Raw genomic sequence first — 22,355 nt, forward strand, 5'->3', positions numbered from 1 at the left:
TCCTGTTCAAATGAAACTTCCAGTGATGGCATACCCAACACTGACATCTATCTCACTGAGCTGCCGACTGGCAACTGACGGCGGAGTCATGCCAGCATTTTACAACTTCTCCGCGAAAATGCTATGGTCCGCATACCCCATGGCCTTGACAGCGATTTTTGCGCTTTGCAGCACCCTCTGCTTCAAGCTGAGCGTTTGGCCGGGTTTCTCAACTACATCACATTTCTTCCATCAGCACAATTTTCTCGGAACGTCGCCCAGTGTAGCTGATGAGGGCGACTTACAAACATTACTGATTTTCGCCATGACGCCATACGTCGCCTTGAACTCGAACGGTTTCAGAGCCTTCCAGATCTGCATGACCGTATCTGGCGGCAAGGGGATCATATTCGGAATACTCCAGAGGAACTGGTACGACATGGTATCCTTCCGTTTCCCCGGATCTGGGTTCTTGGACGAAGCCACTGCGAAGATCGTGTCTGCCACAAACAGCGTGGGCAGGGAAGTATTCGGCGGCGCGGAATGTAGGACCATGCTACCTGGGAAATGGCCTCCGCAGATGACGGCGGTGAGGCCAGGGAGGAGCTGGGTCGTGGGATCTTTCAGCAGCTTCAATGTCGCTGACGGGGCGTCTTTGCGGTTGGCCCACACGGAGTCGACTTCGGTCATGTACACGGGACAATTGAAGGTTGCCGACCAGTCTGCCCATGTTCTGAAATAGAAACAACGGTGCCCGTTAGCAGATATAATGGCTCTGGAAGAACTTTCATCCTCCTTCTTCTGATCGTGCTGGACTCACGTGTAGAAATGTGGATGAGAAATGATAATGAACTTCAACCCTCCCAACTCGGTGATCTAGTCGCGCATCAAATCCGGTCATTGTCAGCCTTCCAATACTTAGGTACTCATAGGTACTCGGCAAGCACTGAATAGCAGTCGTGTAACACAAAGGGATCAAAGATCACGAGGGCTAGGCTTCTGGTGAAGAAGCATGGTGTCTGGACACTGCAGTGTGATGCTTAGCGGTATCACTGCCGTCTCTTGTCTTGTCTTGTCTTGTCTTGTCTTGCTGGTTCAAGAACCAGTCCAACGCCGAGTACGGCGTACATGTAGTGATCTCACAGGGGCAAACTTTGTAATGCTGGTACAAAAGGAGTGATACTTAGGTAGGTAGGCAAATATCACCAGCTCTTTCAAATTCATACCTTGTCCACAGTATCCTGGTCCAAATAAGCCACCAGATCCCAAAGAACATTTCCATGCGGCGTCCGAATCAGACATGCCCGTTGGCCGATACCGAACTAGAACAACACCCATACCCAAACGTTAGCACGGTAGGGTAAGCTGGTCGAAGCGTTGTTTTTGTGATCAATATCGTGAAAAGCACACACAGCAAGGACACAGCAAGGTAGGCTTCCTGGCTCGTTTGTACGGATTGATGGATTCTGCCATTCAATCAACCTTGTATCCCGACTCCAATCCGATTCCCTTTCACAAGAGATTTCCCCCGGAGCGCTTGAGATCACTCACACACCATATCCGCTCCTGCCTAGTAAGCACGACGCTGGAGAATCTCCCTTGTCTAGGCAACCTGAAGAAGACCGAAGTATGGGAAGTGGGCTATAACCAACATATATCTATATCTTTGTTTCTGTCTGTCTTACCTTTGGTTCCGTCCACACCTCCAAAACATTTTCGTTCCGCCTACACGGCTCAAAAACATTCCTGTACTCGCCGCTGGCCTTGAGTTTGCCGAGGGTCGTGAACGACTGGCCTGGTTCAGGGATGAATTGTCTGGGATCCTATCATGTCGAAAAAGTAAGCGGTTGGGGGGACAAAAAGGTTAGTTCCGTTACAATATCCATCAGTAACTGCAACGGAAGAGAGACATAATGGTGTGTCTGCCATTGATAAATGCAATGTTTGTCCATTAGGTATCCCGACCCGACATTGAGTGACAGGAGCGCCGTCCTCACCCTGATCCAACCAGACCCTCACAATAACAATTGATATTCTTATTCTTCACGATAAATTGTAGACGAGTTCAATACACCAGCATACATGGTAACATACCTCACAAATCCGACATTCATCCTTCCCTGATTGCTCGTCGACGTCGTATTGTGCTCCGCAAGCCGTGCAGATGAGCAAGTCATCAGATGTCGAGAGCTGCGGAAGTGGTGTTGGAGTTGACATGATTATATCTCACTGATGATAGTGGGAATAAATGCCACGGTATAGATAGTGTAATTGGAAGGTGAATAAGGACACGCAAAGGAAATGGTAGGTCCGGTTCACAAAAGGTGAGGTCTGTCTTTGTAGATAAGATGCTAGTACCCACGGTTCGGTTTTGGTTCGGGCAATCCAGCTCGAACGGATCGTGGGTGTTCTACCCCTTGTAGAGTAGAAGAAATTTGAGAAGCAAAGTGGATTTCGTGCAAGTATGCAGAGGAAAGGGAAAGGCAGGGAGATGTTGTTTTGGATTCGAGAAAGGATCTTAGGTATACAAAGTATATATACCTTAGGGAGGTTGGGTCGAATCCTCGGAGAGCGGGGAATGATATCCGGGTCTCATATTTGGTGACCATGACCATTCGCCTGACTATTACACACACGGTCACAGAGCATGCAGGATGAGAGCAGCGATTGTTCAGAAATACACAAGAACGGAGGTGACTCGTTGTTTGAGTACCTGGTATAGATTGACAACTAGGGACGAAGTCACTCAGTCTTGTGGATTAAAAGCTCTGAAAACGGGTGTCCTGTATTGACAGAATGGCTCTTTGGGCTTCCACAAGAAAAGGAAAATTGCCAGGACTTGACTGCCATGGATGGACGTTTCATTTCTGCCTTTTATCTTCTCACAGATGATCCATTGTGGCATCAGACAAGACACACTGATGCATGCTGCACGATGAATGGCCGCGGTCTTGATCAGCCATGTTCTCTTTCAAGTTCATTCAGTCTTCGATCAACCTCCAGCTAACCTGCATAGTCGAGCTGGGTATCGTACAAGAACAAACGGCAACCTCTCACGCTCGTGTAGTCTCATTGTCAGGCACCGTATCACATGTACAAGCTGGCGGTAAAGACAACATCCCGTCGAATCATCTCCCGAGCCTTCTCCATCTTCTGGTACAGACCCGGATCACCGATTAGTCTGGCGGCGCTCATGACCTCCCTACACGTCTCATCCAGCCTCGTCACCACCCTCACAATCGTCCCTTCCATGACGTCTGTAAGATCGGTGATGCGGTTGAACGACATTCCCCTGGCCCACTCATACACGACTTCGACCAGACCAAATCTGGGTCGAGACACAAAGTCATTGGCGTCGTCGGAGGACAAGATGACCTGGTGCAGGATCTGGTAGTGGTTGACCCGCTCGGCAATCTCGATGATGGCTTCTTTCCCTCGCTTCAGATTCTCGTTGAGCTGTGGCTCGCTGTCGGTTTTCTCCTGGAAGACGAACGCCGACAGAAGAGCGACGATTTCCTCCGGTTCGAACCTAAGACGCGAATTAGTATCGTTAAACATGCTCTCCGCAAACCGACTTGGTGTACTAACGATGCCAGAACGTTCTCCAGGATAAGTTCGGTCAGAACTAACTCGTCAGCAGAATGGATTTCGCATGCCACTTTCCCCTTGAGCAGCACTCGGCTTTGCTCGTCGATGAACCCGAGATCTTTGAGCACTTCAGTTCTCTGCTGGTAATCCGGCAACAGGGCCAAGTTCTGGTCGGACATCAACATCTTCAACGACTCGATGTTCTCCTTGATCAGCCACTCGTCGTGTTGCATGCCATAATGTTTCACGAAGTTCGGGCAATCTAGACACTGTGCATTCTGCACAATCTGCGCCATCTTCATCCTCTCCAGAAGCAACTCGCGGACCTGCAGTTCGTGAACTCTACTCCACTCTTGCTCGTCCCAAGCCGTGGAAATCCAGGACGAGTAAACGTTGACGAACTCTTCTTCAGCAAATCTCTTCTGCACTGCGTGGGAGTTTAGTAACGATCGCAAACCGACCTATTTGCCAGACAATAGTAAGTATTACCTTTCGCGACTTTAATGTACCAGTGGGGGCCTCTGACCTTGACAATCGTTTGGGTAACACATTCCACATCGTCCAACGGTACCTGCACGGGACCACATTTTACTCGGGCAGCTTGGTTCGGCAGAGGCGTAAACATCATTCGGAGACGTGGGAGGTAGGGTAACAGGTCTCGCGTCGACCGTGTCGCGTCGACATCGGATACTTCCAGCACATTTAGATGCGGAAATGGGCCTCCTCGTATTCCGTCCTCCAGCAACACCCCGACCTTGCGGATGCCGTCCTACACAATTAGCATGGAGTCCTTACGTTCGGGGACATCGAACCTCTCTACCTTTTTGTACACAATCAATCTTCGAGCTGTCCATAACCGTCGGCCAACTGGTGAAGACAGTAGGTTGATGTGCAAGTCCTTGGTAAGCTGTTCGTATCGCATGGCCGCTTCATGGCATGCTTCCAAGTCAATGTCACAAATGTCGCAAGGCTCACGTTTGATCTTGTCCAGATTTGCTTGAGATAGAGCCACCTCCTTTTCGTGCTGTGGGAGCAAGGCTTGCGTAGCATTCTCTGAGAAGCTGCGCTTGATCATTTCCTCAATCTTCAATGCTTCCACTCGCATCAGATTGAGGATCATGTTGTAATGTAATCTAAACTGGCTGCGAAGCTTTGTGGCCGGTCCCGTAATCATCTGAATCAACTCGGCCGCAGGAGGGGCTTCCGACCTGCCAGGAGTGACAATGATGACCGTACCTACAGTGTCAAGACCACGACGGCCCGCACGACCGGCCATTTGCGTGTACTCGCCAGGCAGGAGGTTTCTGAAATCGCGACCATCGTGTTTGCGATATCCTGAAAACACCACTGTTCGCGTAGGCAGATTCAAACCCATAGCAAAGGTTTCCGTGGCAAACAGCACTTTCACCAGCGTCTTCGCGAAGAGGATCTCGACAATCTCCTTTACAATCGGTAGGAGACCCCCATGATGGACTGCAACACCTCTTCCCAGCATTTCCCGTAGTCGTCTGATCTGAGGTAGCACGCGGTCTTCGACTTTCAGTCGCGCAAGAGATCTTTCAATGGTCATATGGATTGCACTTTTCTCGGTGGCCGTACAAAAATCCTGATTGGAGAGTGAATCTGCATTTTCTTCGCATCGCTTCTTGGAGAAGACAAATATACAAGCAGGAAGGAGGTTGTCTTTGCGCAGGTGTTGGACAAGATGAACCCAGAGATTCCTGTCTTGAGCGGCGGTCGTTCTGCCACCTCCTCTACCGGTGCGCGCAATATTGCCTTGGCCTCGGTTAGCAACTTGACCGCGCCCACGCTGTTGTTGTCCGCCACGTTGATTTGGCGCCCCGCGCTGGTTTGGTCCGCCACGGGCTTGTTGGCCACGACCTCCTCTGTGTTGCGTTCCACCACGCGCCGTCGTTTGCGCTTCGATGGCTTTCTGCTCCTTGACTTTGTCGACACCGGACAGAACGTCGTTGGCCGCCTTCCAGCCCTGTTGAAGGAACCGCTTCTCCGAATCAACAATCTTGTACATGTCCTTTCCTGCCCAAAGGTAGTGTTCCAACGGCACGGGTCTCTTGGGTGTCGAGATGACGTAGATGTTCTTCTTCTTGGTCCGACCGACCCAAGAAGCAAATTCGTAGGTATTGGGTACCGTGGCAGAGAGGAGAATTAGGGTGACATGCTCTGGTAGCATGATGATGACCTCCTCCCAAACAACGCCGCGTTCAAGATCGTTGACATAATGCACCTCGTCGAAGATGACAAACTCCACATCCCGGATGAGATCGGCACCCCGATAGAGCATACTCCTCAGGATCTCCGTGGTCATGATCAGGCAACTAGCCTCGGGATTGATCTGTACATCCCCTGTCAAGACGCCAACGTCGTCAAAGACGGTCTTGAAATCTCGGAACTTCTGGTTGGACAAGGCTTTGATGGGAGAAGTGTATATCGCCTTTGTCATATGTTTTGCAGCTAATGCAATAGCATATTCGGCAACTACAGTCTTTCCAGCCGATGTATGTGCTGCAACAAACACTGAGTCACCACTTTCGAGATGATACACAGCCTCTTTCTGAAAGGTGTCCAATTCAAAGGGCCACGTCCGAGCCATATCTGGCACCAACTCGTGGAAGTTGGGAATGTCTTTGTTCACGTCGACCACATGAGCCCATTCCCTAGTGGGTTTCATGCTAGACGAGGACAACAGATCGCCACGAGGCTCGAGAGACGGAAACTCGACAGGTAGAAGATCATCCAGTTCGGCATCTTCATCCTCTTCGTCACTGTTGGAAGCGTCGCCGTCCAGCGGCGGGGCGTGCTCTCCGTTCGGCTGGGCATTCACAAGTTTGGCGGGTCGTTCGGCGTCTTCCTCTTGCAGGGTCTTTTCTACGTCTTCGGCTTCCTCTTGTTCCGAAGCTTTCTTTTCGGCGAATTTCATACCCCGCGTGAAGCCTGGTGGGACCTCCAGGAGGCCACCTGGCGCCCCAAAGTTGATGATTTTGTCAAGGCCGCTGGTCTTCTTCCTCGAAGATTGATTCTCCTCCTCAAGTCGTGTCTGATCCTCATAGGCCTGAATGGCGTCGACTCCATCCAGTCCACCAGGCGCAAAGGGCATGTAGCCAGCAGCTCCGCGCACAAAGTCCGCTCTGTTTGCTGGTCTGCGCAGAAGGGAAGTCGAGTTCTTTGCAGTAGCACTAGACGCAGGAACTGTAACTTGTCTGTAGCCGGTGACTCGACCTTCAAGACCTTCCCTTGTGAACCGGGTGATAGTCCGTGTCTGAGTAGGGGCTAATTGGCAGAGTTCGGTGTAGCCTGGCGATTGATAGTCCCATCGTTGTTGGAGTTTGTTCAGCCATTCTGGACTAAACGTGGTGGGTGGTGACAGGAATTCTCGCTCTAGATCCTCCTTGATTTGCTCTGGGGAGCGTTTGGAGGATACAGCCGTAGCCATTACTGATGTTGAAAGCCTCCCCAGGAGACACTCGGTACCAAATCGAATGGGGTATTGAGGAAAAACGATGCAGTATGAGGCGAGTGAGTGTCTTGTGGTCGTTGAAGGTGAAGAATGATGCCAAGAGCGACGTCATTTTGTGTATTGAATCTTACAGAACAAACATGTATTCCGTATTTCACGTCTCATTACAACAATAGCAACCAGGAAACTGCCTGCTTGCGGTCTTCTACTACCCCTGAACAGCTGAGCCTTGAAAGCAGGCACAAGTTGAAATCGCGTCCGAACTTGCCCTGGAACCAACACCAGTTGAAGGATAAATACATCAATCCTCGACTGAGAGCAAGGCTTTGTTTAAAAGGACTACACCGAGTCTACTCGTCTGTCGCGTCAAGAACCTTGTCGCGAACATGACAACTGACACCGAGGTCGTCCTCTTACTCTGTGAATAGTTTCTCTTGCTCTCTCGCAAGGTGATTTAGTGGTGAAATCGTGACTTCTCCCAAGATGGATATTCAAAGCGATTCAAAACAGTCCTTCGTCTTGCCGAAGTTGAAGTACAAATTCAAGACTTCTCCCGAAACCGACCGCTTTGCATTCTACGATGTCAAATTCTTTCCCTATGCAAGTCCCGACACGGAAGAGCCCGTTTTTGCGGTTGTGGCTCAGAGAAAGGTCTTGATCGGCCGGCTGTCAGCCGAAAACAACGCCGTGGTGACAATGCTCCACGAACTGGTGGATCAGCAAGAAACCGACAATCCAGACTCGCCCGGGTTGAACTCATGTTCATGGTGTTACATCGACCCGCAGTTGCCCTTGCTCGCTGTGGCCGGGGGATCTGGTCAATTGAAAGTGATCAATGCCGTTGACGGGGAGCTATTCAAGACATTGATTGGCCATGGACATGGGACCATCAACGACATTGCAACTCACCCTTTGTATCCCTGGATTGTTGCTACCGCTTCGATGGATAAGAGCCTTCGAATCTGGGATATAAGACGACATTCAAGCCCACATCAGTCGCCCACCATAATCATCTGCGGCCAAGCAACAGGACATTGTGAAGGGGTCTTGACTGTATCATGGCATCCCAGTGGTCGCTATCTAGTCACGGGAGGCCACGATCAACGGGTTTGTGTTTGGACGATCCCGGATCTGGCCGACGAATCATCCTTTTGGCACCAGATCTCTTCAGAAGGCAGAAAACGCAGTGCCCATGAAGTCTTCACCATCTACTATCCTCACTTCATCAGTTCCGGAGTCCACTCCAATTTTGTGGATTGTGCTCGCTTCTTCGGCGACCTTATTGTGTCGAAGGCAGCAGGTGAAGACAAGATAGTCCTGTGGAAAATCACAGGGTTCGACTCTTGGGAACCTCCTCCCGACTCGACCACGGCGCCTAAGACGGAAGAGTTTCTGGACACACGGAACGGGTTTATGCGCAAGATATACCGAGACGAGAGGGGCGTGACGAAGGTGAGAGTTGCCGAAGAGTATGAAGATCAACCGCTATATGAAAGACTACTTGAGTTTGAAACTCCTCGGGTCGAGCAGTTCTATCTTCGCTTCGGCCTGTTAACGCCATCGCCCGATCACCCTGACCTACATCCGGTTCTGGCTTTCGCCAATGCATCATCGGAATTACGGCTTTGGGACCTTGAGCGACTGTCACTGGGACATGCTGGCGGCCTTGACGATGGTAGAATCATGCAGACGATCAAGAAGAAATTGCAAAAAGGCGTTGCTCGGCCGGTCAAGCCCCAAGAACGTCTTCAGCGAATGCGCAGCAGCTCCCACAGCTTGCGCGACAATGATTCTCCTTTGTCTACGGAATCGAACCATAGTTCTGGAGGCTGGCCGCGACAAAGCTCGACGGAGGCAACCAGCGAGATCTCTGACCCAGTGTCACCCGCTACCCCTCAGATTCTGATGCCATCCCGTGACCGGGAAAGATATCCCATTCACGACGCACATGAGCCCCTGAAGCCTCATGCGAAAGTCTCATTAGGTGAAATGCAATTTAAGAACGTTGCATACTTCAACGCCAGAGCAGCTGATTGGAGTCCTTGTGGAAGATGGTGTATCGTGGCTGGCGAGTCTGCAAAAGCTTCTCCTACAGGAATGGAAGGCATTGGAGGGTTTGCGGTCCTGCACCGGTGATGGTCGTCACACAAAGGTCATGTGTTAAATGGCACGGGAGGAGTAGGAGGTCGTTGAAGTGAAGCAGCCACACTGTACAGCCTCGTGGTTCATCAACACTGAATCAAACAGAACAAGGCTGGGAAACGGGGTTGACTCGTACGGCGCAGAGTGCTTCTGGTACAGTACAGTACATGTGGTATCTTTCATCTGTATAAGGTTCTCGTTATTACTGTACCAGGCAGGTATTTGACTCGGTACCTTGCAGAACATCACTGTAACGGGCCGTTGCGGGGCATACCACCTACTAGTACTGTACATATCTAACAAACAACAACGACGAGCAATGCAGCGGAAGAATGAGGAATTCCACTTCTCAAGTACTATCTTATGTGCTATTTGCTCAGGAATACAAGTCCTATGTTTTTGACGCGTCCACGTCTTCTGAGCCGTTCCGATAACGCGACATCTGCTTCTGCCAACAACTTGAACTATCGATACCGCATGTAGAGAGGTTCCGGCGATGGTCATGGTATCTGACGCGACGCTTTGAACAGCGTGACTCCCCGCGAGATGATCCGTGTTTCTCAAGACGGAGCGGAGCAGACAGCGCAACCGCAGAAATTCCTACGGTATAGGTCACTTCGGAAATCCAGCGTCAAGAATTCCCCATCCGAGCCTGCTCCTCCGTTGCCGCAGCCGTCCCCGCCGTCACAAACCTCCATCACGCGCGTGCCTTCGAGATATCGTCGCAAACCCAAGCCGGAAACTACGCCTCCGTTACCTCAAACTCTTCGCAATCATGACACAACCGCGCAATCCGAACCTTTGCCCGGAGAGCATCACCCTGCGGCTGAAGGCGGACAGGTGGAGACTCAAAGCAGATCGACGAACAATGGTTCCCACGCCATGGTGTCTAAAGGCAATCACAGGCTTGGTGCTTCGGAATCGCGGACTAGGGGCACATCCCACAAACATACTACTAGCATAGACTCAACGGCAGCGGAAGGCCTTCGGAGATCATATGAAGTTGCGCGGGAAGAAGCGCGACTGATATTGGAGGGCGAAGTCGTCCGACTTGCGGAACTGAGGGCGCGAGAGGCCCAACGACGACTTGGACAACAAGGACAGCGGGGGGCAGATCGAGATCGAGCGCGGACAAATGAATCTGGTGGGCGCGACGCCGAGCATGTCGAGAGCCACGGTGAAGGGATAAGTGGAATTCAGGAACGGTCTAGATTGGACGGGCACCGTGGTCAAGTTTCCCGTGAGAAGGACCCAACTGAGAGAAGACCTGTGGAGGACTCGACTGACAAGAAAACACGGAAATTGATCATTGGAGGTCCGCCCCTCTTACGAAGATCAAACCGACATAGTCGCGCTTCATCGGGCGAGCAACGCCGTTCACCACAACGAGGGGATGCCGGAACCGACAGTGTTGGCACAGTGGACGAAAGTCGCCGAGCCATACCGCCTATGAATGCCCAAAATTTCTACGCTCCAGTTTCTGCCGTCAATGCTGGTGAAAGAAGGGTTAGCATTCAACATAGAACGACATCCATCACGCTTCCAGTCACCCCGTCGACCACCACCAAGGACATCTTGAAATCTGCATCGATGACCATGTCCGAGCAAGTCGACCCTCGCACAGCAGTACTTCTGGAGTCATACTCACAGCTCGGCCTGGAAAGGCCATTGCGCAGGTACGAACGAATACGTGATGTGATGAACTCGTGGGACAATGACAACCAGAATCGCCTCTTCCTTGTGGCGGAAGACGAATATGCTGCCCAAGGTCTTGGATTTGGAGATGCTCCAAGGCAGCAACCGGCCGCTACAACGGTGCAAATCTACCATTCGCACAAGCCGGGTCGGTGGGACAAGCGCTGGGTGAGACTCAGAGAAGATGGGCAAATGACGATCTCCAAGAAAGAAAATGGCCTTGATTCCACCAATATCTGTCATCTATCAGACTTTGATGTTTACACTCCCACCGCAAGTCAGATGAAAAAGCTCAAGCCCCCCAAGAAGCTGTGTTTCGCCTTTAAGAGCCAGGCGAAATCGTCAATGTTTCTTAGCGGGGCCAACTTCGTGCACTTCTTCTGCACCAAAGACAAAGCAACTGCGGACAAATGGTATCAAGCGGTGCACTCATGGCGGAGTTGGTATCTCGTCAACATGCTGGGGGAAGGTCAGCACACCCCATCAGAACCGGCAATTAGCAGGCAGCAACTAGGGACCCGATTGGGCACCGGTCAACCTCAAGAAGTGTCATCTTACGTACGTGGTTCGACCAAACATTTCCATCAATCTGGACCTCCCAGGAGCAGCGTGGAGGGAAGCAGGAGAACAACCTCTGGTATTTCACGCCGGCAGTCGCAAGATGTTCCAAGACCATTGATTGATTTCGTTCCGGAGAGACAACTCACCCCTAGCAGACCTGGTACTCCGACGTTTCATCCTCCCAAGCCCCCAATGTTCCCCCCTTCCGCCTTTCCGACCAAGCATATCGCGGAGCCTGTCCATTCAAGCAAGTCAGATGACGCAGAGGGACCCTTCACGGGCACAGGACTTCTCGCTCGAAGTGCGAGTCGTCGTTCACAGGGAGGAAGCCGCTCCGGCCGAGGAGTGCAAGGTGTCGATGGCAAGCCTTTGGTTGACATACATCCGACAAGCGAATTCACGGACGGGAGTCTGCTTCGGAAGATGGAAGCCATTGCTGCTCAGCAGGGCGCAATGAAACCCAGGATCGATCGAGAGAAGTGGAGGGAAATGGATGTACCAGTAGGCGAGGGGTTCGACTGAAATCTGTGGCAATGAAGCCACAGAGCTTGGGGGTGTCTCAAGCGTCCCCAGGCACCAACGCAGACGTCTTTGTGTGTTTTCGAGTGAGCAACGTTCAGACGATTTTTGTATCATGTACTCATCTACAGGAGATCTGGGCTTATGACCGGCACGACTTTACGGTTTTTTTGTTCTCCTCGATGACGGTCAATGGAGGAGGGTTTGCGTCTTCGGGGAGCGTCTTCGACGGCGGCAGCTGAGGGACCCGATTTGATGATATATGAGAGTAGGGATGTTTTCTGCTTCAACTCAGAAATAGTACCACTGTACGCACTATCGTTTCCATGGATGGAAGCCTTCAAGCGTCCAGCAAGATAGATATGTGATCTCAGCCTTGGTATCAAGATAAACATCCACATTACCACATTACATCTTATCCTGCGGCATAACACGGCAGATACAGTTGCCAAATGGACACAAGCAGCAGCGCTAATACACTGCAAAGGCTTGCTGCTGGCTGAGAATGTTCTCGAGGATAGTATTCAATACAGAATAGTACTCGCCTCTTCCTGCAGGTGGTGGCTTGTAGTAAGACGAGAGTGAAATGACGTTATCGTCAAATCAGAAAGAAACATCCATCAGAGATACCAGGTACAGGTAGATACCGTATTTCGCGCCATAGAAACGAATAATATCCTGTTTGTTACGGGTTGGCTTTACCACTGCAACTGAAATCCTCCACCACCGAGCCGTCACAAAATACAGAAGTCAGTGAGACAGTGCGAGAACCTGAAAAGTGCCCACAACTTGATCCGCATCTTGATCCGCAACTTGAAGGCGTTTGCGCTGTTTACAGAGAACAGCGGACCTTGCTTGCCAATAACTGGAGAGCACAGGTGGTACATCGATAGACTTGCCCTCATCACTTTGCTTCAGCTTCCAAGTTCCCACGCTTTCCGACTCTACACAGCGCAGTCACCGCAACCCACTGGCAGTTCAGACTTCGATCCTGTTGGACATTATCCTGTCCCCAGCTCATTCATTGATCTTGCTCGAGCAAGAGCAACAGACCCTGTGCGGGCACTTCATCGAAGAACCAACGTCCAACTCACCATCTCTCGACTGACCTGACTTTACTCATTCCGTCTGCTGCCTCACCTCCTCGTTGTCAGCCAGCCAAGATGGCGACTACATCCTACTCCACAGATCCGGCGTTGTATCTGTTTACATCGCTGACTGCGGGGTCGTCTCATATCATCACCGCGACGTCAAGATTAGAGACCATCCTCAAAGCCAACAAGATCCCTTTCCGGGCCGTCGATTGTGCCACAGACGAGAAGGCTCGGATGCTATGGGGTCGAAGATCGAAGGGAAGAAAGCTGCCTGGACTTGTGAGATACGGAGAAATCATTGGGGTACTTAAACCTTTCCGACATCTCTTGACCGCTAGGTTTCTGGCATTGCCGGGCTAATTCAGTTTGCAGGATCTCGAGCAGATCGAGGAATGGAACGAATACGGCGAACTCAAGGACCAGGTAGCCGCCTCTCTGAACCTGGGCAGCTTGACCACCAGCAGCGCCAGTATCGTCCCCGAACCGCCTACCACCACATCCACTCCTCAAAGATCCGGACCTCCGTCTCGCGCATCCTCAGAAACGCGCCACATCTCGATCTTCGATCCCAAAGATAAAGATAAGGATGGCAGTAGCAGTGGCACGGAAGCCACCTCACACAAACCAACAGACGCGCCCATCAATGTGGCCTTGCGACAACTCGGTGTCGAAGCTGCCGCCAAAGCAGGTCAGAAGAAAGCGGCCGCAGCGCAGGCCGCCAAAGCAGCAGTGGCCCCGACCAAAGAACCCAGCACTACAGATCAGATCCCCGTTCCAGCGGCTACGAAACTGAGTGCCGAAGCCGCAGTCGAATCACCCGAGACCGCGCCCAACGTCACCGCCGCAAAGACTCCTGCTCAACTGGCCACTGAAGGAGCGAAGCGGACGTCTGTCGACAAGATCGCCGACTCGGAAGCCGAAGCAACTTCTCCTGTCCACAACCAAGAATCATCCTCATCATTGTCATCATCACCATCGTCATCGACGGAAGCGAAGATCCTGGAACAGCGACGAGCAAGCAGTGTCACGAAGACGAAGTCGAGATTAAGTGAGTCGACGCCTGCGGAACAGAGCGAAACGGTGCTCTCGGAAGAAGCAAGCCCGACTGCGCCAATTGCCGTGCCGGAATTCGAAGTGAGTGCTACCATGTCGCCGCCGTCGGAAGGTCGGGCTCGCCAGCACCGAGGGAGTGATATAGGAGAAGCCAGCCCGGAAGAGATTCGAGCATTGGAAAAGAAACTGAGTATTCAAGAAGAAGATGAAGGAAGTGATGACGAAGATGCTGAAGGGTCTGCTGCTGTGGAAGACAAGAAAGGGGACAGCGTTGTGACAAAGGAGAAGAAGACAGAGCCAAACGAGAAGAGTCTTGTGTCGAGCACAGATGAAGCAGAGCAAACCGCCACCAAGGGCACTGAGCCGCAGAATGCGGACGCCAAAGACGCAGACCAGGCTGGCGTTAGTGTTGGGGATTGATTGTCCGATAATCGATATAGAACAGACAACCAACCAGCGCGAGCTTGGGGTTGGGGGGGCAGGGAGTGATAGAAACTGAGGCGTGTTCGCACGGGGTGAGTGAATGACCTCGGAGACAAATACCATTTTCTTTTTTCATGTCAGACGCTTCTGGCTACTTAGTTATTGTTGATGGGTGGCCAGCATGATTATATACCTACTAGTACGGAATTCCAGTCTCAGCCTTGGAGGTCTAAGTCCAGATTTCCGAATACAGGCCGTTCGAATGTCTGACCTCCAGATTCTTGGTTACCTCCAAAGAAAGAAAAGGAAGGCTCGGAAAGAGAGGGGGAGAAAGTGGAACGTGGAGGGAAAGGGTGAGCAATTCCGCTTCCGTTTCTAGATGTCTGTCGATTTTCATTTTGGTTGCCTTCGGCTTTGGCTTTGGCTCCAATCGCGCGGTGGCTCTCAACATCCATTTCCATTCGGGTGATATCTACAATCTCGCTCTAACTTTGGCATCACCGTCTCCCTTCCAGCCGGCCTCCTCAGCCACGATCTCCGCACATCTCTCCCCGATGCCCAAAACTGTAAGCATAGGATTGATGGTGGTCATGGCGGGAAAGACACCGGCGTCAGCGATCCTGAGGCCCTCCAGACCGCGAACTCTCAGCTTGTTGTCGACGACGGCAAACTCGTCCTTCTGGACGTCGCCCATCTTGGTCGTGCCGGCGGGGTGGTAGACGGTATGGGCGACGCGGCGGGCGTATTCGCTCAACTCCTCGTCGGTCTGGACTTTCGGGCCCGGGGCGACCTCGCGCTTGATCCAGTCCTTGAAGGGGGACTGCTGGGCGATCTTGCGGGCGGCGCGCAACCCAAACACAAAGGTGGCGGCATCGTAGCCCTCGGGGTCGGTGAAGTAGCGGAAATCCAAGGCGGGCTTGACGGACGGGTCGTTGGACGTCAGGTACAGCCGTCCCCTGGAGCGCGGGCGCGGGATGTTGGGCGTCATGCAGAAGGCGTCGATGGGGGTGTCGTAGCCCAGCCGCGTCGTGTTCAGGCAGAAGGGGATCTGGTAGCAGTGCATCATGACGTCGGCGATGTGGTCGTCCGGGATGGCGGCGGGGTTGGTCGGGGTCGGGCCCTTCTGGGCGGCGGCGTTGGGTGGTTCGCGGCGCAGGAAGATGCCGGCGTCCGAGTCCATGGTGGTCTGGTTCGGCGGGACCGGCCGGTTCAGTTCCCAGATGATGATGGTCTCCGGGTGGTCGAGCAGGTTCTCGCCGACGCCGGGAAGATTCTTGACCACGGGGATGGACAGCGACGAGAGCTGCTCGGCGGGACCGAGCCCGGAGAGGAGCATCAGGCGCGGCGTGTCGACGGCGCCCGCGCAGAGGATCGTTTCCGTCCGTGCGGTCAGAGTCAGTTTCTGACCCGATTGCAGCGTCAGGTTGATGCCCGTGACTCGGTCGGTCTTGGTCTTCGCGTTGTGCGCCACGTTGATTTTCGACACCCAGGCGTTGGTGAGGATCTTGAGGTTCGGCCGCTCTTCTTCGCCGCGTAGGATCGGGTGGATGTAGGCCACGCTCGCGCTCGACCGCCGCCCGTCATCCGGGTTGTAGCTGACGGAGAAGAAGCCGACGCATTCCTTCAGCGCCCCCGTCGTCGCGATCTCCCGGTTGAAGTCGTGCACCACGGGGATGTCCATCGCTTTGCTGCACGAGTCGACCCAGTCGAGACACAGCTGGTTCCGGTGTCGTGAGTGCACCGGCTGCACCGTGTTGCGCAGTTTGTCCAGCACCCGCATGAACGTAGCAAAGTTCCAGTCTTTGGCGCCCAAGGATTCCCAGATCTGGCAGTCATATTCGAACGGGCGGAACGAGATCAAGGTGTTGTGGCTGGAGCATCCGCCTAGTACTTTGGCGCGGGAGTGTCGGATATGAGAGTTTCCTGGAGACGAAGAGTGAGGTGTTAGTTTATGTTGGAGGTGAAGAGTGTTCGTGACTGATAAGAGAAGAGATGTTGGGGTTCATTCTTTCCCCAGAAGAGACATCCGTGAGAAAGAGATATGTACTAGGGCCGAGTAGATGGAAGATCCTTACCCATCGGTTGCTCTGTGGTTCCATAGTCATAGTCGAGCTCGCCGCCGAGGAGAGTCAACCATTGTTTGAGATCGAGGACCCGGTCGTCCATGAAATCGCTGGGGCCGGCCTCGATCAACAAGATCTTCTTGTGTGGCAGGTATTCCGCCAGGCGGGAGGCAATGACACAGCCCTGTTGAAGGGAGGGCCGTCAGTCAGTACTAGTACAATGGTTCGGCTTTCATTCAGTGGTATTTGGTGTTGAACGTCTTTCTTGTCTTCTCTTTCATCTTCTTCTGCACCTCTATTTCCGGTCCATTGTACACGAAATGGTTGATCATATAAAGAATCGGTCCCTCAGGGTCAAGGACTTACCGCTGTGCCACCGCCCACGATGAGATAGTCATAGCTATCGACTTCCGAGACGTCGAGATGAGTGGTCGTCATGATGGCTGTCGTAGCAGGATGAGTGAGAGAGACCAAAAATCAGCCGTATATGCCGCTCTGGCTTCTGCTCTTTGTCTTCTCCTCAGCAAGGCTGCGTGGGTATATACACAGAGGGGGTAAGGCAAGGTGTAAGTCAAAGTGGTGTCTATGTTAGGCACCTAGCCGTCGAGAACAAAGGTACAGGCAGGATAGAGGATATAGGATATGTATCAACACAACAGTAATTAGCAGATCAGGCTCTGGATCCACTGGAATTGTTCATATTAGTATCAGTTTCAGTATCAGTCCACACCAGGAGGCATTAATAAAAACAATATGAATCTTGTAAACAATCTAGACACAAAACTGACGGAGCCAGACATCTAGCTAAGGTTCTAGTATCTGCACGCAGTAGAGCAACGTAAGGTATCTGAACCTCTACGTAGCGGAAAACCTTTTACTCTGTATTTTCTTTAGCGTCCCATCCTCTCGCTACTCGGACCACGGATGTAGCCACTGCATCTCGCCATCATTGAGCCGCGGCCAGTGCCATCGACTCGCGCACAGTGCCGGATGGGGTCGTGATACGGATCGTGCAATCGCGTGCTGGCTGGTGCACCAGTGAGAAAGAAGCCATGACCAAGAGACCGGACGCGGACCGGGATCAAGGGGAGACAGGGAGATCCTTTCCCTGTAGCATCGTGCGTGGCAGGGATGTTGGGAGGGAAAAAGTTTGCACCCTGCAGTGTTCGGCTTGAGCGGTGAAAAAAGGGAATAAAATGTGGAGGCGAAAAGACTTTGCGTCAGTGTCAGCAAAACACAAAACAGCGCCGCGAGAGAGAGAGGAAGAGAGATGAGAGGAAAATCTCAAGGTGGCGGCGGCGGCGGCGGCGGTTGATCAAGGCATGTTCTTGCACTGTGTATGCGTTCTATCTCTGATGACCATCCCAGCTACCGTACCTTACCCACCATTCATCCCTGCGGTCAGGGAGATACTAGTAGTTGGTGGTAGTGATGATAGTAAAGGTTGCAATTACTGAATAAGGAGCGGTTTTGCATGCCGTCAGATAACAGCTTCAGGCATTTTACGTAGGGCTGTATACTTCCCTAATCACAATTCAACCCACCTGTCCTCATGTTGGGCTGTTTTGATAGAGCTGCTAAAGCATGTCAATCGATGCCTGGAAATGGCAAAAAGATCACTGGATATGATATCGGCAACTTCCCCGGCCAAAGGAGCAGGAAGACCGAACGAACTTTAGGCGTCGACTAGGTAAAGAATGTTCGCTAGACGCCTGAAACGACCCCCGGACTGGCCGATAGGAAGAACAAGCCGCCTGCCATCCAGCTGAAAGTGGTCTTTGCTTTACCTAGTAGCAATTGCCGGCGGATGGGGCACCTTAGGCTCATTAGGCTCCCAAGGCTGCACTAACACCTAGACATACCCTAGCCTATAGGTGCTCAGGATTTAGGGATGCAGGGGTCCAGCATAGATGAAGTCACACCCGCGCAAACCTCGTGTCGACGACCTTCACTGTATGTATGACTAGCAGGATACAGAAAGGCACCGAAACCAGGAATCAAACTTCCTCACAGCAACACAACGACTGCTCGTCCTATCCTTCAAACGAATCCAAGTTGGAATTGGCTTTGAACTGACCGACTCTGTCCCGCCAGCCTATCAATACCAGACACCCAAGGCGAAATATCGTTTCAGAAGAAATCTAAAGCCGCCAGGCTCAGCCCTCGATTGAATCGTCGGTGACTGGAGGGCGTATCACGAGGCTGGCAAGGACCGGTCGAGGTTCATATGAAAGGAACAGTCCAAAGAAAATCAATTCCGACTGCGTGATCTCAACATCGCTCCCTTACCATCCAACGTCGCAAGACACACCATCTACTAAACTTACCCCAGCATCCAACATGTCTCTCCCAGACCGACATACATTTTACAATGGAAAACCCAGATCCAACGGCTCATCCGGCCCAACATTCCAATCCATCGACCCGTCGACCAACAAACCAATCTGCACCATCCACACCTCATCCGCCTCCGAAGTAGAACAAGCCATCAGATCAGCCAACCTGGCGTTCCCATCATGGGCCAGCACACCCCCCGTCGAACGATCACGGATCCTGCTAAAAGCGGCATCACTCCTCCGGGCGCGTAACGATGAGCTGGCCAAGATCGAAACGCTGGACACGGGCAAACCCTTTTCCGAGACGTCGACGGTCGACATCGTCACGGGCGCCGACGTGCTCGAGTACTTCGCGCACCTGATCGCGTCGGGCGGGCTGAACGGCGAGGCGTTCCACCTCCGCGACTCGGCGTGGGTGTACACGGCCAAAGAGCCGCTGGGGACGTGCGCGGGCATCGGCGCCTGGAACTATCCCATCCAGATCGCGCTGTGGAAGTCGGCGCCGTGCCTGGCGGCGGGAAACACGATGGTCTACAAACCGTCCGAGGTCACGCCGCTGCACGCCCAGTTCCTGGCCGAGATCTACACGGAAGCCGGGCTGCCGGATGGCGCGTTCAACGTCGTCTACGGCGACGGCCAGGTCGGGTCGCTGCTCACGAAACACCCCGGCGTCGCCAAGGTCAGCTTCACCGGCCAGGTGGCGACGGGCCGCAAAGTGGCGGGCGCCGCCGCCGGAGAGATGAAATACGTCACCATGGAACTCGGCGGCAAGAGTCCCGTCATCGTCCTGCCGGACGTCGACGTCGACCAGGCCGTCGATGGCGCCATGATGGCCAATTTCTTCAGTACCGGCCAGGTCTGCACCAACGGCACCAGAGTCTTTGTGCCGGAACAGCTGAAGACAAAGTTCGAAGAGGTGCTCGTGCGCAAGATGCAGTATATCAGGCCCGGCGACCTGATGGACCCAAACACAAATTTCGGCCCTTTGGTCAGTAAGATCCACTACGAGAAGGTGCTGGGCTATATCAAGCATGGCATCGACGTCGACAGGGCCAGATTGCTGTGTGGAGGTCCTGGACGGCCCGAGTCCATCCCGCTTGGCTTGAAGGATGGATATTGGGTGCGTCCGACCGTCTTTGCCGATTGTACCGATGATATGAAGATCGTCAGGGAGGAGATCTTTGGGCCCGTCATGTCCATCCTCACGTATTCCTCTCTCGACGAGGCTGTGCAGCGTGCCAACAATACCGAGTTGGGCCTCGCCGCCGGCGTCTTTGGTAGGGATATCAACCAGTGTCACCGTGTCGTCAAGCAGTTGCAGGCCGGTATCACCTGGGTCAACACCTGGGGAGAGTCTCCTGCAGAAATGGCTGTCGGGGGGTGGAAGCAGAGCGGTGTCGGGGTCGAGAATGGACGAAAAGGTCTCGAGGCCTGGGTGAGGAATAAAAGCACTCTGGTGGAGATGGGCGGCAGTGTCCCAACTGTTTTCGCGAAGCTATGATCATGACTAGACATCGTGGGATCGAAGATGAAGGACATAAAAGTTCAGGATTGAGCTCTCACAATTTTTAAAATGAGATTGAAGCAAGTTCACTGTGGATATCTTTCATCGCAAAACGCCTCATGATACCGCATTCCGGTCAACAACCAATACGAAGCATTTCCCTTTTCCGTAAACCCCAAACTTGGACAAGTGAACAGAGCGGACGCCGGTAGATCAAACATCAGGCTGCAAACGTTGAGACTCTAGATCCCATCCGGTCGAACATGAGATCATCCGTCTTCTTGTCGTTCAATCCAATCGCTGAATCCACCAGCCTCGATGACATGCTGTCGGGTGTCAGTTCTCCATCTTCTTGCTCTGCTTGCTTCTTGTCGGTGTCAATCCTCAGATCCTTCAAGGCACCTCGCCAGTTGTCTACATTTGTGTGCGACCGATGTTCAGAAGTGGCTTGGACCATTTCTTGTTCCAACGAGACCTGCTCGATGCTCTTGAAATACTGTTTTCCCACGTTAGCGTGCTAAGGAACAGCGAAAGGCGCGTCCTGGCGTACCTTGACCGTTTTCACCAGCATCTCATCTGTAGCTGCATCATCGCAGACGATTGTGGCGTGCTCGTGCATCTGGAGGGCACTGGCGGTCCATAGCTGACTGACACTGCCCTCAACGGTTTTGGCCAAAGCAACAGCCTTGTTAGCCCCGAGAACAATCAGTACGACTTCCCGAGCGTCCATCACCGTCTGCACGCCCACAGTCAAAGCTTGCTTAGGCACCTGACTCAGGTCGCCTCCGAAGAACCGCGAATTGGCACGAATTGTGTCTTCAGCCAAGGTCTTAACCCTCGTTCTGGACCGTAAAGACGAGCCAGGCTCGTTGAAAGCAATATGTCCATCCGGCCCGATTCCGCCCAAGAACAAATCAATTCCACCCGCCTGCGCAATCTTCTGTTCGTACGCGGCACATTCGGCCGCCAAGTCGGGTGCGTTGCCGTCGAGGATGTGTACATTGGCCGGATGAATGTCGATATGGGCGAAGAGATGTTTGTACATGAAGCTGTGGTAGGATTCCGGATGGTCTTCCGGTAAACCAACGTATTCGTCCATATTGAAAGTCACGACATTTGCAAACGAGATCTCGCCGGCCTTGTGCGCCTGTACAAGGTTTTTGTATATCAGCTCGGGACTGCTGCCTGTCGGCAAACCTAGTACGAACGGCTTCTCGGGAGTGGGCTGGAAGGAGTTTATGCGGTTGATAATATATCGGGCTGCGTATTGAGATGCGCCATCTGCGTTGTCACGGATGATGACCTTCATGGTGGTCTCGGTACTTTGTCGGAATATGCGGAATATGAAGCAGCAGAGGGAGTGTTGGCAGTGGGCGTTCAATGCAGGTATAGAGTCAGTCCGCTGAAGGAGAAGTCAGCAGATAAAAGATATCGTCAAACCTTTGACCTAACCCTGGCTTTTAGCAGGCCATCATGAGCGATTACAATAATAGACTGAATGCGGAGAAAGGCACAGCAGCGGCCCTCTGGAGAGTAGCAGGCTATGTCAGGCAGATATGGTAGGATGCCTCTACGACGGTGTGACAGTCGCGTGTCATCCAGGCCGAAGAACCATCATCGCTTGAGAGAAAGACGCAAGTGGTCGCTCTGGGCAGGCTGGGGACCTTATCAGTGGCAGAAAAGAGACAGGACGATGTCGGACACAGGATGAGATGATTGGCTGGCGATTGGATGGACAATGAAGGGTCGGCGTCGGATGAGAAAGGATGGTAGAGATAGCAGGTAGCGTAGCAGTTGTATCGCTCGTGCTCCTGGTACATAACGCAGCTAGCTGGTTGTGTGATGGCGGGGCAGCAAGCGACAACTGGAACCGATGGGCGCAGGCAGAAGAACGGCGCAGTCACGTGCTACCGCAGGCAGAGC

At 52.8% G+C, this 22,355-nt stretch overlaps 8 protein-coding genes across 8 annotated transcripts; 4 read left to right on the forward strand and 4 right to left on the reverse strand.

Moving 5' to 3' along the window:
• Positions 1-99: 99 nt before the first annotated feature.
• On the reverse strand, positions 100-669 carry A1O1_08806 (uncharacterized protein; the record flags this gene model as incomplete). Its single annotated transcript, XM_007729664.1, has 2 exons — positions 100-212; positions 285-669. 2 exons carry the CDS (start codon positions 667-669, stop codon positions 100-102), a joined length of 498 nt encoding a protein of 165 aa, XP_007727854.1.
• A 2,397-nt stretch (positions 670-3,066) lies between these two features.
• Positions 3,067-7,018, reverse strand: A1O1_08807 (uncharacterized protein; the record flags this gene model as incomplete). The annotated part of the gene is made up of 4 exons (XM_007729665.1): positions 3,067-3,508; positions 3,568-3,994; positions 4,057-4,336; positions 4,388-7,018. The coding sequence occupies 4 exons, from the start codon at positions 7,016-7,018 to the stop codon at positions 3,067-3,069; spliced, it is 3,780 nt and encodes a 1,259-aa protein (XP_007727855.1).
• Positions 7,019-7,525: 507 nt separating this feature from the next.
• On the forward strand, positions 7,526-9,178 carry A1O1_08808 (uncharacterized protein; the record flags this gene model as incomplete). The annotated part of the gene is made up of 1 exon (XM_007729666.1): positions 7,526-9,178. The coding sequence occupies one exon, from the start codon at positions 7,526-7,528 to the stop codon at positions 9,176-9,178; it is 1,653 nt and encodes a 550-aa protein (XP_007727856.1).
• Positions 9,179-9,730: 552 nt separating this feature from the next.
• On the forward strand, positions 9,731-11,962 carry A1O1_08809 (uncharacterized protein; the record flags this gene model as incomplete). The annotated part of the gene is made up of 1 exon (XM_007729667.1): positions 9,731-11,962. One exon carries the CDS (start codon positions 9,731-9,733, stop codon positions 11,960-11,962), a length of 2,232 nt encoding a protein of 743 aa, XP_007727857.1.
• Positions 11,963-13,122: 1,160 nt separating this feature from the next.
• On the forward strand, positions 13,123-14,526 carry A1O1_08810 (uncharacterized protein; the record flags this gene model as incomplete). Its single annotated transcript, XM_007729668.1, has 2 exons — positions 13,123-13,356; positions 13,426-14,526. 2 exons carry the CDS (start codon positions 13,123-13,125, stop codon positions 14,524-14,526), a joined length of 1,335 nt encoding a protein of 444 aa, XP_007727858.1.
• Positions 14,527-15,001: 475 nt separating this feature from the next.
• A1O1_08811 (choline dehydrogenase) lies at positions 15,002-17,030 on the reverse strand (the record flags this gene model as incomplete). Its single annotated transcript, XM_007729669.1, has 3 exons — positions 15,002-16,452; positions 16,605-16,776; positions 16,959-17,030. The coding sequence occupies 3 exons, from the start codon at positions 17,028-17,030 to the stop codon at positions 15,002-15,004; spliced, it is 1,695 nt and encodes a 564-aa protein (XP_007727859.1).
• A 1,902-nt stretch (positions 17,031-18,932) lies between these two features.
• A1O1_08812 (betaine-aldehyde dehydrogenase) lies at positions 18,933-20,429 on the forward strand (the record flags this gene model as incomplete). Its single annotated transcript, XM_007729670.1, has 1 exon — positions 18,933-20,429. The coding sequence occupies one exon, from the start codon at positions 18,933-18,935 to the stop codon at positions 20,427-20,429; it is 1,497 nt and encodes a 498-aa protein (XP_007727860.1).
• Positions 20,430-20,652: 223 nt separating this feature from the next.
• A1O1_08813 (glucosamine-6-phosphate deaminase) lies at positions 20,653-21,741 on the reverse strand (the record flags this gene model as incomplete). The annotated part of the gene is made up of 2 exons (XM_007729671.1): positions 20,653-20,928; positions 20,983-21,741. The coding sequence occupies 2 exons, from the start codon at positions 21,739-21,741 to the stop codon at positions 20,653-20,655; spliced, it is 1,035 nt and encodes a 344-aa protein (XP_007727861.1).
• Between the last annotated feature and the right edge of the window lie 614 nt (positions 21,742-22,355).

The sequence above is a fragment of the Capronia coronata genome (genome assembly GCF_000585585.1).
Source record: "Capronia coronata CBS 617.96 chromosome Unknown acBCG-supercont1.11, whole genome shotgun sequence".
Taxonomy (NCBI): domain Eukaryota; kingdom Fungi; phylum Ascomycota; class Eurotiomycetes; order Chaetothyriales; family Herpotrichiellaceae; genus Capronia; species Capronia coronata.